Consider the following 16,685-nt stretch of genomic DNA (forward strand, 5'->3'; position numbering starts at 1 on the left):
CCTAATCCATAGGGTTCAATATGACGTGGGTCCACCTTTTGCAGCTAGAACAGCTTCAACTCTTCTGGGAAGGCTGTCCACAAGGTTTAGGAGTGTGTTCATGGGAATTTTTGACCATTCTTCCAGAAGCACATTAGTGAGGTCACACACTGATGTTGGACCAGAAGGTCTGGCTCTCAGTCTCTGCTCTAATTCATCCCAAAGGTGGTCTATGGGGTTGAGGTCAGGACTCTGTGCAGGCCAGTCAAGTTCATCCACACCAGACTCTGTCATCCATGTCTTTATGGACCTTGCTTTGTGCACTGGTGCACAGTCATGTTGGAAGAGGAAGGACCAGCTCCAAACTGTTCCCACAAAGTTGGGAGCATGGAATTGTCCAAAATGTCTTGGTATGCTGAAGCATTCAGAGTTCCTTTCACTGGAACTAAGGGTCCAAGCCCAGCTCCTGAAAAACAAGCCCACACCATAATCCCCCCTCCACCAAACTTTACACTTGGCACAATGCAGTCCCACAAGTATGGTTCTCCTGGCAACCACCAAACCCAGACTGGTCCATCAGATTACCAGATGGAGAAGCGTGATTGGTCACTCCAGAGAAGGCATCTCCACTGCTCTAGAGTCCAGTGGTGGCTGCTTTACACCACTGCATCCCACACTTTGCATTGCACTTGGTGATGTATGGCTTGGATGCAGCTGCTCAGCCATGGAAACCCATTCCATGAAGCTCTCTGCTGAAGCACTGTTCTGGAGCTAATCTGAAGGCCACATGAAGTTTGAAGGTCTGTAGTGATTGACTCTGCAGAAAGTTGGCCACCTCTTGGCACTATGCTCCTCAGCATCCACTGACCCCACTCCGTCAGTTTACCACCTACCACTTGGTGGCTGAGTTGCTGTCGTTCCCACACACTTCCACTTTCTTATAATACAGCTGGCAGTTGACTGTGGAATATTTAGGAGCCAGGAAATGTCACGACTGGATTTGTTGCACAGGTGGCATCCTATCACAGTTCCACGCTGGAATTCACTGAGCTCCTGAGAGCGACCCATTCTTTCACAAATGTTTGTAAAAGCAGTCTGCAGCCTAGGTGCTTGATTTTATACACCTGTGGCCATGGAAGTGATTGGAACACCTGATTCTGATTTTTTGGATGGGTGAGCCAATACTTTTGGCAATATAGTGTGTGTATATATTCTTTCTTTATAACACACTTGACCATAAAAACAAACATTTTTGCTGTATTTAAATCATTTTACAGATATTTGCTGTAATTTAAAATCAGTACTTAAATAGGTAAATAAGCTGTTATTGTAAACAGTTTCCCTGTTTTGTTAAATTAAAAATAATATTTTGTAAAATCACAGAGAAAGTGTGGAAAAGACAACAACAACAAAAAAACTCCAGACCAAAACTACAAATAATGTTCACAACAAAAATCTGTAATTTTACAAAAAGCAATTCATTCTTTTTCTGTTTTTGACTGTAAATCAGTACCACATTATAATATTTTGCAGATATGTGCTGTTATTTGAAAATAAAATTATGTATATTAAGGATTGAAAATGAGTAAATATTTTTAAAGGGTATTTTACAGATTCTTCCTTATATAATTTAAATTAATTACAGATAACTTAAAAAAAGACCCAGACAAAAATGCATTAATTTACATGTTAACCATAAAAGGCAGGCCAAAAATCTAAAATCTCTATTTTTTACTAATTTTTTTTCAGTGCATCTATCCAACTACTTACACATTTTACAGTATTTAAATCAGGTAATATTATTATTATTTTATAGATATTTGCTGTTATTTTTACAATTTTTGAATTTTACAGTATTCTACGGTTTTTTAACATATTTTTTCTGGTAGATATCAAAGTTTTTTAACAGATTTGTTCAGTTTTTGTTTGTTTATGGTGTGTAGAGCCGATCAGGTTTAACTGTTATCAGAATAATGCGAGGACAAAAAAAGTCAAACTATAAAAACCTGCAGGTGACATTGGTTTATTGAGGTGTCAGATCAGGAAACACAGCGGTAATAAGTGGTAATCAGGTTGGTTTAATACGACGAACAGCTGGGAACGTCTCCATCAAACCTCCCACAGTCTGTGTTTCCTGAATCACACATGGAGCAGCGGCAGCTTTTCGCCACCGGATACGTGACGGCCACCGGACAGCCGCTGATGTGCTTCACCTCGTAGGACCAGTCGCCGCTACAGACCTGCTGCTCAGCCCAGTCGTCCCCGATGTAGATGGGATCCTGCCGTCCAACCAAAATAAAAGCTTTAGATTAAAATCAAACTCTCACTTTTACCTTTAATCAAACAGTTTGAATGAAATGGAGACAATGGATGTTAAAGCACTAAAATCTAAAATAATTTTAGTGTAATCTGCTGTAATTCTTCACTTACTTGACAGATATGTTAATAAAAAAAACTAAAACTAGAGTAAAACAGCTTCAGATGTATTTATATCCCTCACTTTGTCGTGCAGCACTAAACCTGGAGCTGATTTACAACATGAAAACACGTCTGTTTAACTCAAGATTTGAGGTTTGTAGAGAATACAGAAAAAAATAATGGTATGTTAAAAAATCTACACTTTGGTGTGGCCATAAAACTACTTCTTTAACCCTCATTTTATGTGTAAGAAATTGCAAAAATGATAATTTATCAGAGTCAGAAACTGTGTAAAACAAAAGAATCTTTGGGTTCTTCAACTACTCAATGATCAAAATCACTTTATTTAACACGTCTCATTATAAATTCGATAAAAATAAGCAATTTGCTCTAACAAGATTCTGTAAAAACCAAAAAATTCTGTGTTCCTTCGTGCAACCATCAACCCATCAGTGACTCAGCTGTGACCAACAGTTGTGAGACAAAAATTCAGGAACTTCTCAGCTAAACCGCAGGCAGTGTTTCCAAAAAAAAAAAAGTACGGAAGAGGTGAAAAGAGAGACTGAGAGGAAAATAAAATAAATCTGGATGAATAAAATAAATGCAGCTCGGCTCAGAAACAGTGAACAGAGGAGGAAGATGTTGGAGATCCATCCAGCATGGAGAAACATCTTCCTACTGATGAAGAGCAGAACAGAAATCAAAATCCTCATGTTCAAAATGATGCAAAAATATGTCCAAAATTATAGAAAATATGATTCAAAATTACTCAATTTGACCAAAAAGACTGAAAAGATGGTCTAAAATGACAAAAAATCTTCCCAAAATATTTGAAAAAGGCCAAAATTTGTCAACCAAAATGCCAATTTTTGATTTTTAGTGACTAGAAATGACACAAACAAGGAACAAAAGAAGGTAAAACATTGTGTTAGAGATGTTAATGATTAATTTGAACTATTTCTGGGTTGTTTTAAAGGTTTCTTCTGGTTGGAAATGACTTCAATAAGCAATAAAAGATGGTAAAACATCATCTTTGGGATGTTAATGATAAATATGAACAATTTCTGTGTTGCTTCTTACATTTTTACTGAAAATGTTGCATCTAAAATGAGTCAAATTGGGGTTTTGGTGTCACATTCTCACCATCATGTTTGGCTGATGGGTCAAATATACAGTTCAGACTAAAATTAGTCAACCTAAATGCCACTTTTTGATTTATAGTGACAAGAACGAGGAACAAAAGAAGGTAAAATGTTATATTAAGAGATGTTCATGACTAATCAACTATTTGTGTTGTTTTTAAGGTTTCTGCTGGTTTGGAAATGATGAAAATTAGCAATGAAAGATGGTAAAAGTTGATTTTAGGGATGTCATTGATAAATATGAACAATTTCTGTGTTGTTTCTTACATTTTTGCTAAAAAAGTTGCATCTAAAATGATTCTCATTGGGACTTCGGACAAAGTTAGGTGTTTAAAAAGGACATTTTTCTGGTTCATCGACAGTAAAATCTTCCCAGTGTCACATTCCCACCATCATGTTTGACTGATGGCTTAAATATACAGTTAAGACCAAAATTAGTCAAACTAAAAGTCAATTTTCATTTATAGTGACTAGAAACGACATGAACAAGGAACAAAAGAAGATGTTCATGATTAATTTGAACTAGTTCTGGGTTGTTTTAAAGTTTCTTCAGGTTGAAAATGATGAAAATTAGCAATGAAAGATGGTAAAAGGGTAGTTTTAGGGATGTCAATGATAAATATGAACTATTTCTGTGTTGTTTATTGCATTTTTGCTAAAAACGTTACATCTAAAATGAGTCATGTTGAGATTTCAGACAACTTTAGGTCACATTCCCACCATCTGAGTCTACAGTGAGGAAAAATGCTTTTGTTATGGCTGATTTGCAGGATTATGATCTTTATATTGCAGTGGAAAATGAGCTACAGTGAGTAAAAATGGGACAGGAGCAAAAATAAAACGACCCAGAAAACAGCTTAGAGTTCAGATGGTTTCAGGGATAAATGGGCAATTAAAAAAAAAAAAAAAAAGATATTCTACAGCTACAAGAGATTAAATCTGTGTGTTTGTTGTTTGTTTTGCAGAATATTGATACTGCGGTTAAAAATGAGCTACAGTGAGTAGAATTGTGTCATAAACCCTCAGAAGGTTCATCTTTAATATTCTAATGTGTTGATTTTGTGTTGTTTTCTGGAGTTAAATCCTGATAAATCTGCAATGAAGTTATGAATGAAATGAAAAATGTTCCGTAGCTGGCCAGAGAGAGGAATCTGTGTTCCTGCAGTCGATAAAAACATGAATAAAGGGACCGCTGTGGGAGGTGCTGGTGAGTGACGGTTGCCGTGGTTACCTCGTGGTAACACTGTCCTGAGCAGACGGTGGTGAACACCGACTCCACGCTGCCGCAGCTCTCCACCTGGATGCTGATGTTGGTGGGACGGCAGCCGAAGCCGCAGCTCCGTCCCCCCTCCGCCACCATCAGCACCGCTGCCATGACAACCAGCCGCATCCTCCGCCTGGTGTAGCGCCACCACCTGCCAGCAGGGGGCAGCAGATCTCAGGTCAGGTCAGCACAGCAGCACTACATCCCATAATATAATAATAATAATAACCATCCATCCATCCATCCATCCATTATCTATACACCACTTAATCCTCACGAGGGTCATGGGGGGGCTGGAGTCTATCCCAGCTGACTCAGGTGAAGGCAGGGGACACCCTAGACAGGTCACCAGTCTGTCACAGGGCTACATACAGAGACAAACAATCACTCTCACATTCACACCTACGGGCAATTTAGAATGATCAATTAACCTCAGCATATTTTTGGACTGTGGGAGGAAGCCGGAGTACCCGGAGAAAACCCACGCACGCACAGGGAGAACATGCAAACTCCATGCAGAAAGATCCCGGGAAAGCCGGGACGTGAACCAGGGACCTTCTAGCTGCAAGGCGACGGTGCTAACCACTACAACACTGTGCAGCCCCAATAATAATAACAATAACAATAACAATAATTATTATTATTGTTATTATTATACTACTACTACTACTAATAATAATAATTATTGTTATTAAAACAATAATAAAGATGATAATGATATTATTATTATTATACTAATAGCAATAATAATAATATACAAAAATGTCTGTTTTGTTAAAATTAAAATAAACATAACTATTAAACTCACAGAAATAAAGTATTAATTTATATGTTAACTCTAAAAAAAAACTGAAAAAACACAAAAAATGAGATTTTTTTTTACAAATAGTATTTTGGTTTTATGTTTGACAGTGAACTGTTTTACTGCAAAATAAATCAGTGAACTCTAGTATGTTCACTGTAGATCCAGCTAAATAAAAAAAGTTCTATTTTCACTCTATATTTATATATATATATACATTGTGTGTGTGTGTATATATATGTGTATATATATATATATATATATATATATATGTATGTATATATATATATATATATATATATATATATATATATATATACAAAATCAAACACATTTTTTAATTTATTTTTTAATTAACATTAAATAACAGGAAGATATCTTGCTTTTATGTTACTATAAATTAGAAAATACATTTAAAACACAGTAAATGTGCTGCTTTTTAACTATAGATTTACTATTAAAGGACAGAAAATGTGATTTTTTACAAGTTTAGAATTAAAATACAGTATTTTACCATTTGAATACAGAAAATAATTTTTTTGTAATGAGCTGCCGTACTTTAACTTTTATTTTTCAGACTTTTATTTAATTTTATTTCTTAGCTATAAGAGCATCAAATTGTCTACAAATTGAGCTGAAAGTCATTCTTTCTCCTCTAATCTCGACAGTTTTGTCTGTCATTTTCACACACAACGTTTAATTAATCTTCCTGCCTCTCTGGCCTCGTTAACATCACGTACCTGCAGATCTGCTGTCTGTCTGAAGTTCAGCTGTTGATCTGGTTCCTTCAGTTCTTCTCTGAACATCTGCAGCAGCTTCCAGTCGTCTCTCTCCTTAAATATGTCCATAGATAAATCCTTTAATCTGTTCGGCCTCGCTGGCTGCTGTTGTTTAGACGGAGAAGTGAAGCCGTGGCCTTTTTCCTCCTCCTCCTCTTATCTTCACATCTTCACATCTAGGTTACAGGAGAGAAATGTGAAGATGAACCGACCCCCGCAGAGACGGAAACACTGACAGAGGAATTAATTTACTTTATGGGACGTCTTTCCACTGGTCTAGAGTCAGTAAACAACACTGATGTATTTAAAGTGGTATTTATGATGAAACACATTTTCTTCAATAAAGAATCGTTTCAGTGTAGGATGAAGACGCCTCAAAGCTTTGAAAGTCAGTATTTTAATTATTAAACCAATATTTTTAGGTAATCTATCAAATCATTCTGTCCTACTGATTACTATAAATAAAATGTATTATTATTATTATCATTATGACTGATTACTATAAATAAAATGTATTATTATTATTATTATTATTATTATGACTGATTACTATAAATAAAATGTATTATTATTATTATTATATTATTATGACTGATTACTATAAAATGTATTATTATTATTATTATGACTGATTACTATAAATAAAATGTATTATTATTATTATTATTATTATGACTGATTACTATAAATAAAATGTATTATTATTATTATTATTATTATATTATTATGACTGATTACTATAAATAAAATGTATTATTATTATTATTATGACTGATTACTATAAAATGTATTATTATTATTATTATTATTATTATTATTAGGACTGATTACTATAAAATGTATTATTATTATTATTATTATTATTATTATATTATTATGACTGATTACTATAAATAAAATGTATTATTATTATATTATTATGACTGATTACTATAAAATGTATTATTATTATTATATTATTATGACTGATTACTATAAAATGTATTATTATTATTATATTATTATGACTGATTACTATAAATAAAATGTATTATTATAATATTATTATGACTGATTACTATAAAATGTATTATTATTATATTATTATGACTGATTACTATAAATAAAATGTATTATTATTATATTATTATGACTGATTACTATAAATTAAACGTATTATTAATATTATCATTATTTCTGATTACTGCCAGTCTGTGTTCACATCACATTTGAAGACATAAAGACTGATGACTGCACTTCAGTTCTATTGTTTCTTTGCTGCTCATTATTCAGGATTATTTCGTTTGTTACACAGTATTGGCTTGTTTTTATTATTTTCTGCCTCGTTTTTGTCATTTCATTTCTTGTTTGTGTTGTTTTGTGTATCATTTTTAATGCTTTTTGTCTCATTTGTGGAGTTTTGTGCCTCGTTTGTAGCTTTGTGTCTAGTTGTTGATGTTTTCTGTCTTGTTTGTAGAGTTTTGTGTCTCATTTGTAGAGTTTTGTGCCTAGTTTTTGATGTCCTGTGTCTATTTTTTGACCTCTTGATTCTCGTTTGTAGAGTTTTGTGTCTCATTTTTGTCATTTTAGTTCTTGTTTGTAGAGTTTACTGCCTAGTTTATGACGTCTTGTGTCCCATTTGACGTTTAGAATTGTTTTGTCTCGGTTGTTTTGTGTCTGTTTTCTGTACATTTTAACCTCTAATATCAACCTGTAAAGTCACATTAACGTCTGCTGGGATTCAGTTTGGAGGTGATGATTTCCTGCTTCATAATTCTGAGTACGACGGTAAAAACCAAATAAATAAAAAGCTCTAACAGGCTGTAAATAAAGCAGCTCCGAGGCGTTTGTCTCTCTGACATCGCAGGTTTGAGTCACGGGTCGTTGGTTCTGAGCTCAGGTTGTTTTTTCTTCTTTTTATCGGCAAACATCTCAGCGCTGACAGCTTCCACAAACCCACTCAGTCACACCTCGTCCACTCATCTGCTGCTCCATATGCCGCCCAACGGTCGCAGCGGAAACATTCAAACCATCTCGTAGCATTAAAAGAAACGCTGCATGGAGCGGCTCACGTTTCCAGACTAACGCCTCCACAGAGCTGCCGAGGACGAGGCTTCAGGTTGGTGACAGCGCTTCCTGTTTGTGGAAGGTTCGCTCCGTTTTATCTAAAGTTTAACATCAAATCTCATTTAACTGTTCAATTTACTTTTTACTGCCATGAAAAGTAAAGAAAACCTGATGGTCCAACATCTTATTTAGTCATTTAACTTTCACATCGCTGTACATTTGGGTTGTTTTTCTACTAGTCTGACTCCACAGATGTAGACTTTGGGTAAACAGGGGGTCCTTGATTTACGACGTCCTCGACTTATGGCGTTTTGTCGTTACGTGGAACTAGTTGGCGAGCAGAGCGGATGAATACGTCGCCATGTGGCGCTATAAGACGCCTTTGTTTACATTCTCCATTTGTATGCCACCTTGGATTGTGCTACATTCAATTTATTTTCATTTCATTTCATTTATTTTAGATTTGGACTGATGTATGGACTGGTTCTGGATTACTTTTTGGACCGGTTTTCAGTGGTCTTTGGATAGGTTTTACATTATGTTTTTATACTGGCTTCACATTGATTTTTGACTTGTTCTGAACTGCTTATTAGACTGGTTTAGACTGGTTTTAGGAGAGTTTTTGGTAGGTTTTGCACTGGTTTTAGACCGATTTTGGACTGCTTGTAGAACAGTTTTGGATCACTTTTACTACTGATTTTAGATTGGTTTTAGATGATTTTATTCTTTCAACTGGTTTTTGATGGGTGTTTTACTGCTTTTTGGACTGGCTTTTGGCTGGTATTGAACTGGTTATGGATTGCTTTTTGGACTGGTTTTCAGTGGGTTTTTGGACAGGGTTTCCATTTTTTGACATACTGGTTTCAGACTGGTTTTAGATTGGTTTTGGGCAGTTTTTAGGACTTTTTTTGTGTGTTTCAGACTCATTTTAGATTGGTCTGCTTTTTCAACTGGTTTATGGTGGCTTTTGGACTGGTTTTAGGAGAGTTTTTGGTATGTTTTGGACTGCTTTTAGACTGGTTTTGGACTGCTTTTAGGAGAGTTTTGAACATGTTCTGGATTGCCTACTGGTTTTAGATTAGTTTGGGATTTTTTTCCTACTTTTTTAACTCATTTTTGGAGAGTTTTGGACTGTTGTTAGACTGTTTTTTGGCAGGTATTGAATTAGTTATGGATTGCTTTTTGAAATGGTTTTCAGTGGGTTTGGACTGCTTCTTACACTGGTTTTGAACTGGTTTTAGGAGAGTTTTTGGTAGGTTTTGGACTGGTTTTGGAACAGTTTGGGACTGGTTTTACTACTGGTTTTAGATTGATTTCATTCTTTCAACTGGTTTTTGGTAGGTTTTGGACTGATTTTAGATTGATTCTGGACTGGTTTTAGGAGAGTTTTAGACAGGTTTTGGACTGCTTTTTGGACTGGACTAACATTATTTTTAGACTGATTTTGGACAGAATTTTAGACTGGTTTTAGGTGAGTTTTTGCATGGTTTCAGACAGGTTTTGGACTGATTGTAGGCCTGTTTTTGGATGGTTTGGATTGTTTTGCCTGTTTTTGAACGGCAAAGTATTTTAGTTGTTAGTTTTAACGCTGTAGAACCAGTGGGCTCATTTTTTTGTGGTGGTGACATTTGGTCTGTGGTCATGTGGCAGATTATTGTTGTATCATGACATCTAAATCCATTTCTTCTATGACGAACTTGTGGACGTTCTACAGGCCTAACTGACCTGCAGCATCCAGCACCAAACAGCCTTTTCTTGTCTTTCTCTTGTCATCTGTCATCTCATGAAGCTGCTTTTTAAGAAACCTTTTTATAGTCAAATGAAGTCTGGTCAGAGAAGTCATAGGAGTCTTGGTGGCCTCCCTCTCTAGTCTCTCAGTTCTTGAGGACATCCTGCTCCAGTCAGATTTATTCATGTTCCATCTTCCTTCCATTTCTTAATGATGGATTTAACTGGACTCCAGGAGATCTTCAGGAACTTGGAAACGTTCTTGTATTGTCCTGACTGATGCTTTTCAACAACCTTTTATGGATTTTCTTGGAGTGTTCTTTAGTCTTCATGGTGTAGTTCTATCCAGGAGGGAGTGGACCTTCTAGATCCAGGAGACTTTGTACTACAATGACTGAGACACAGCCACTGATGGTCTTAATTTTACTCACTGTGTGACTTTTAGCACCAACTGACTGAATTTGTATTGAATTAGTCACATTAAATATTTTAGATTTTTACTGATTTGACATGGAATAGTCTTTTTTGTAAGTTCTTGTCCAAAAAGCCAAATCAAAACGACCATGATTCAATGGTTCACCTTCCATCTGGGGAAAATACTGTTTATAGGAGCTCTAAATGTACAACACTGGACTAAATGAAACTCTGCAGCTGCTCACTGAATCAAAACCTGATTTTCCAACATGCTGACAAAGTGAGGAGGTTTTCACTGCATCACTGACTTCACTTTATTTCTTAAAGCATCTGCTAGTTCTGCATGTTGTTCTTATAAAAACTACCCAAAGGAAACTAATTTATACAACATTCATGAATACTCTTGGATGCAGGGTTTGTTTTGCGTGTTAAAATCTTTGCTGTGATGACAAACAAATGGGTAAAAGGTAAATAAATGCAGAGCTGAACTGGATTAGTTCCTCGTGTTGCCTTCAATAAGCTCCAGAAGGATGTTTTGTGAGCTGCAGCTCAGGCAGCAGTTCAAAGTGCATCTAAATGTGAGAGTAATGAGGAAGCTTCCATCCCGACTCCATCACCTCTGATTATTACTGACCTCACAACTCCCCCTGGTGCTGACTGAGGCCGATGCTCCATGAAGCGCGAGCGTGCACGGCGAGCGTGCACGGCGTGTGTGTGTTGCCGTCATGTTGTGCAGACTAAAGAGCTCCTGTAACGTCTCACTGAGGATCTGAGAGCTCTTTAAACTGATAACTGCTCTGTCAGCACCACTGATTATTTCACAAGCTTCAGCCTCTGCATTGGATTTTATATTTAGTTTCAGGAGGAGGAGGCTGCACAGCCAACCAGAAAGATCCCTACAGGAACATTAAAAAGAAAAAAAACACCTGAGGGGATGATTGGGATTCCTTGGAGGAATATTGTAGACAGTTTCGGGAGTTTTGGAACGGTTTTGGACATGTTTTAGACTGATTTTGGACTAGTTTTTGGCAGATTTTGGAATGGGTTTTGGTAGGTTTTGGACTGGCTTTTTGTAGGTTTTGGACATGTTTTTGGGCTGTCTTTAGACAGATTTTGACTGGTTTTGGAACAGTTTTGGACATGTTTTAGACACCACTGATTATTTCACAAGCTTCAGCCTCTACATTAGACTTTACATTTAGTTTCAGGAGGAGGCGGCTGCACAGCCAACCAGAAAGATCCCTACAGGAATATTACGACTAGAGATTTATAAAAAAGAAAAAAAAAACACCTGAGGGGATGATTGGGATTCCTTAGAGGAATATTGTATCTGGAATAACCGGCTGTTCTTGTCCTAATTAGAGCGCTGGAGTCAAACCTGCTGTTGGAATCAGACGGACTGATTGCAGTGTTTCCCAGCAGCCGGCCTGCAGTGGAAACCTGCAGAAAAACTAATTATCTGCACAATCATATTCAACCGGGGAGGTTTCAAAGGTGCAATGAATAAGACCTTTACTGTCCCACAGCACAAAATGATCCAAATAAATCTGCGGTGGCGATGGGGTGGGTGATCAATAACGGTGACTCAACAGTTACCTCGCCAGGTGCTACAACGCCGTCTGCTTTTTAAAGTCTGCTCCCCCTCCAGATAAAGTTCCAACATCACTGAAATATATTCAGGAATAAATAGTCGACTGTGTTCCAGACATTCTGATGTTTCAGTCCCTCATTTATTAAGGTGAACATCCTTCTGTCAGGTGTCGTTTGCACCAAACCTCTCACCTGCATATAAATAAGAGCTAATGTGGCTGCATTAATGAAAATATTCATTACGCCAACTCCTCTGCGGTTTTCAATACTCATTACTCAAAAAAGTAATGCATTCTTGATTGCCTTTTCAATACCGACGCATTGTTTGACTAATTAATACCTGAGTGCGGTGATTTGTTAGCCCGGTTGTTGTGCTACAGTCTGCAGAACACTCAAAAAAATGGGGTTATTCAAGGTTGTATCGGGTGAAATTAAAGAACAGAAAGAGGTAAAAGGGAGTTAAAAGTGACATGTTGACCTTTAAGCTGGTTGAGCGTTTTGGGAACATTTTCGGTGGGTTTTGGACTGGTTTTGGATCTCTTGTTGGACTGGTTTTCAGTGATTTCTGGACTGGGTTTACATTATTTCATATACAGCTTTCAGACTGGTTTTAGACAGTTTTTAGGTTTTTGTTGTGGGTGTTGGACTGGTTTTAGGAGAGTTTTTGGCATGTTTTGGACTGGTTTTTAACAGGGTTTTTTGTTTGTTTGTGGGCTTTGAACAGGTTTTAGACTGGTTTTGGATCTGTTTTCGGGATGTTTTCAGTGGTTTTTGGATAGGTGTTCCATTATTTTTATACTGGTTTTGGACAAGTTCTAGGAGCGTTTTTGGTAGGTGCTGGACTGGTTTTGGACATGTTCTGGATTGCTTATTGGACTGGTTTTGGACTGCTTTTTGGAGAGTTTTTTTTTTTTTTAATGACTCTTTTAATTACATGTAAAAATTTGTAAATTAACAGGAAAAAAGTATTAATGTAGATGTTAAACCCTCCAAAAAAGAGGCCAAAATTGTAAACAACTTACACACACACACACACACACACACACACACACACACACACACACACACACACACACACACACACACACACACACACACACACACACACACACACACACACACACACACACACACACACACACACACACAAAATTGCCATGCTTTGGGCATTTTAATTACAAATAATCCACATTATTTGAAAATATTTGGCATTAAAGATCATTTGTTTTCTTTCTACTGCTAGATTTCATTATAACTTTAAATAATTAAATCCTTTGAATCCACTGAGGAGTTGATTTTTGGTGAACGGAGCGTCTCTCTGGTTCATGAGCACATCAGATTTAAGAAAAATCATTAGAAAAACTGGTGGTTTGATGAAAATGAACACATATCTACGATAACAGTCATGAATTCTTAACACAATTCCACTTTTCCATGTGAACTTTTCTATATAGCAGCATTATACAGTTTGTCCATCACTTGTTTGTCGGTACAAGTAGATTTAGTGTTTTTAACGTCTTCCAGGGCATAAAGTTGGGTTCTGTTGTGCTGTGCCAGCCCAGTAAAAGCATAATGAACCAATACGTGATCTTTGGAGTCTCTCTTTATTGAATTAAATGTCAGAAACAGCGGACCTTAATGCTATTAGCTTTCCCGTTCGCTCACAGGGGGAACGGCAAATAAGATTTTGAGTGTTTTTAGAGAAAAGAGCCTCTTTTTTTAGGGGTGTTTCAAAGAAATCAATGTTAATTAATTGAAACACCTGCTGCTCCACAGTGCAGAGTTTGGATGTTTATTCTTTTAAAAATGTATAAAACTGTGAATTACAGACGTGTAACATGAAAAATAAACCCAGGAAACGTTTCCTGGAGGTTCCTCTTTTCTGCGTCTTTAAACTTTATGAACTAGGATTGAGATCCACCAACTGGGTTCATCATTTAAAAATGCATTTACACTATAGAAAGAATATCTGGGTAAAGAAATGTAAAGACTTCTGATGGCAAATTCAGATTTTATTTTTTACAGAGTAACTAATGTCAATTAATATTTCGTATTTACCTTGTTTGGATAATTCAATTGTGTACCAATTGAAGGAATTAATTAGAATTTGTCTAATATGATTTAACTTGACAAAAAGTCAAGCTGCTGCTCAAAACACCGTTTTGTTCAATTTCAGTTTTCAATTCTTGTTTTGGCTCCAAAAAAGTTCAAAATTTTACAGCTTTTAAACCATGTTTTGGAAAAACAAAACTCTACTGTTTGAATTTGACTGCAGTTTTACAGTTATGTATTACAGTGCATTAACAGAAATACAAGTAATTTAAAGTAATGTATTAGTTTTTAGACAGGAAATGGCACTGTTTACATTATTTCAAAGGCTGAAACTTCACACAGTTTGAATCTCTGCAGGTTCCGGTGAAATATCTGGTTATATGAAGACATTTTTGACACACGGATTGAGGTTTTGGAGGTTGAGGATGATATTGAACTAAAAACTGTGACCAAAACGCTCCACATTGGAACATATTTCCCTCTAAAATTACAGTAAAATACCACACCTGCCAGTATTTTGGAGTAATGCATTACTTTTTCGGGATGGTAAACTTTGAATCTCTGCAGGTTTGGTTACAATATGCTGTTATATGAAGACAAGATTGGCAAATTGGGATGAAAGTTTTGGAGGTTGAGGAGGATTTTGACCAAAAATCGTTACCAAAACACCATTTTCCTCTAAAATTGCAGTAAATTATCACATCCGCCAGTATTTCAAAGTAATGCATTACTTTTTTTGGATGGAAAGACCCTGTTTAGATTATTTTTAGTGCTTTAACTTCACACCGATTGAATATAAACTCTGAATCTCTGTAGTTTTGGAGGTTAAGGAGGAAGGTTTGACCAAAACATCATTTTACACTCCACGTTGAAACATATTTCCCTCTAAGATGACAGTAAAATACCACAACAAACGGTATTTTAAAGTAATGCATTACATTGTTCGGGATGGAAAGACACTGTTTATATTATTTCCGAAGCTGAAACTTCATACAGTTTGAATCTCTGCAGGTTCAGATGGAATATATTGATTATTGACGAATTGGGATTGAAGTTTTGGAGGTTGAGAAGGATTTTAAACTGAAAATTGTGACCAAAACAACATTTGACGCTGCACTTTGGAACATATATTCCTGTAAAATGACCACAGCTGCCAGTATTTTAAAGTAATGTGTTACATTTTAGAGGGGGAAGGACACTGTTTCTATAATTTCTACTGCTTTAACTTCACACAGTTTGAATGTAAACTCTGAAGCTCTGCAGGTTCAGGTAACATACATGGATTAATAACAAATGGGATTGAGGTTTTGGAGGTTGAGGATGATTTTAAACTGAAAACTGTGATCAAAACAACATTTTATTCTCCACTTTGGAACACATTTTCCTGTAAAATGACCACAGCTGCCGGTATTTTAAAGTAATGCATTACTTTTTAGAGGGGAAGGACACTGTTTACATTATTTTTAGTGCTTTAACTTCACAATATTTGAATGTAAACTCTGAATCTCTGCAGATTTGGAGGTTGAGGAGGGAAACTGTGACCATAACAACATTTTATACTCCACACTGGATCACATTTCCCTGTAAAATGACCCCAGCTGTCAGTATTATAAAGTAACGCGTTACTCTTTAAGATGAGGACACCGGTTGCCACCCAGCAGGGGGGATGAAGGGCAGAGGAGGCTCGGGTGTGAGACTGCAGCACGGTGCGCAGTGACCGGCTGCGTCCACTGGGGGAGGACCGAGCACCGCCTGCCTGCGCTGCGGTACAGGAACGACTTTCTCACCGACTCTCTCCATCACCGCACACAATGGGAGGATACGGGAGTAAAGGTAGGGCTCGGCGGCGGACACGCAGACGTGCGGCGCTCTGAATCCACCGTGGAGCCGTTTCCCGTCGCCTGCGCAGAGCTAAACTTTTCCCCAAGCCGCTACCTTCGGGCCGTGACGCCGCGGAGCCGTCATTGAACTCACCTGCTTCCCTCTGGAACCGCGGAGCGATGCAGCACAAACGGAGGCTGAAGTGGAGATAGATCCTGTTGAATTGAGACAAGACGTCGAGACGCGACCACAAAAAAGAAAAGAAAAAAAAGAAAAGTGTCCTCCTCGGAGTGCGTCAGAGCCCCGCTGCATGTGCTGCCGCTGCTTTGGATCCGACGGGCATCTGTGATGTTGCAGCTCGAAATCAAGATTTGAGCAAAAGCGAAGAACTGCATCCTCACCTAACCTCCCTCCTCCTCCTCCTCCTCCTCCTCCTCCTCCTCCTCCTCCTCCTCCAGCGGATTGTTTGGAGGGGCTCAGGCGGCTCGTGTGGCCCCTTTTCACATGTAAGTATGCAGTCAGCACGGAGGGAGGCTACTTTAATGAGAACATTTCGTGCGTAATGTCGGTTCCTCCATAATAACAACAGAATGCTGATGAACCGCTGAAGTTTGCAGCCTCTCATGACAGGAGGTGCGTAGTGTTTGGAC

At 37.2% G+C, this 16,685-nt stretch overlaps 2 protein-coding genes across 7 annotated transcripts in view; one reads left to right on the plus strand and one right to left on the minus strand.

Moving 5' to 3' along the window:
* Positions 1–1,986: 1,986 nt before the first annotated feature.
* LOC111571034 (gonadotropin subunit beta-1-like) lies at positions 1,987–16,328 on the minus strand. Its single transcript, XM_023274086.3, has 4 exons — positions 16,189–16,328; positions 6,346–6,560; positions 4,771–4,954; positions 1,987–2,258 (listed from the first exon to the last, which is right to left on the minus strand). Exons 3-4 carry the CDS (start codon positions 4,927–4,929, stop codon positions 2,058–2,060), a joined length of 360 nt encoding a protein of 119 aa, XP_023129854.1. The 5' UTR covers positions 4,930–4,954; positions 6,346–6,560; positions 16,189–16,328; the 3' UTR covers positions 1,987–2,057.
* Positions 16,329–16,400: 72 nt separating this feature from the next.
* Positions 16,401–16,685, plus strand: part of kcna4 (potassium voltage-gated channel, shaker-related subfamily, member 4) — a 94,307-nt gene continuing 94,022 nt past the window's right edge. For 5 of the 6 annotated variants that reach the window (XR_008601697.1, XR_008601694.1, XR_008601696.1 and 2 more), the window contains exon 1: positions 16,401–16,541. The gene's annotated coding sequence lies outside the window, so the exon portion shown is untranslated. Of the gene's footprint in view, positions 16,669–16,685 lie in introns of all 6 variants that reach the window. The other variant, XR_008601695.1, reaches the window with a different exon arrangement.

Source organism: Amphiprion ocellaris, chromosome 1, assembly GCF_022539595.1.
Source record: "Amphiprion ocellaris isolate individual 3 ecotype Okinawa chromosome 1, ASM2253959v1, whole genome shotgun sequence".
Taxonomy (NCBI): domain Eukaryota; kingdom Metazoa; phylum Chordata; class Actinopteri; family Pomacentridae; genus Amphiprion; species Amphiprion ocellaris.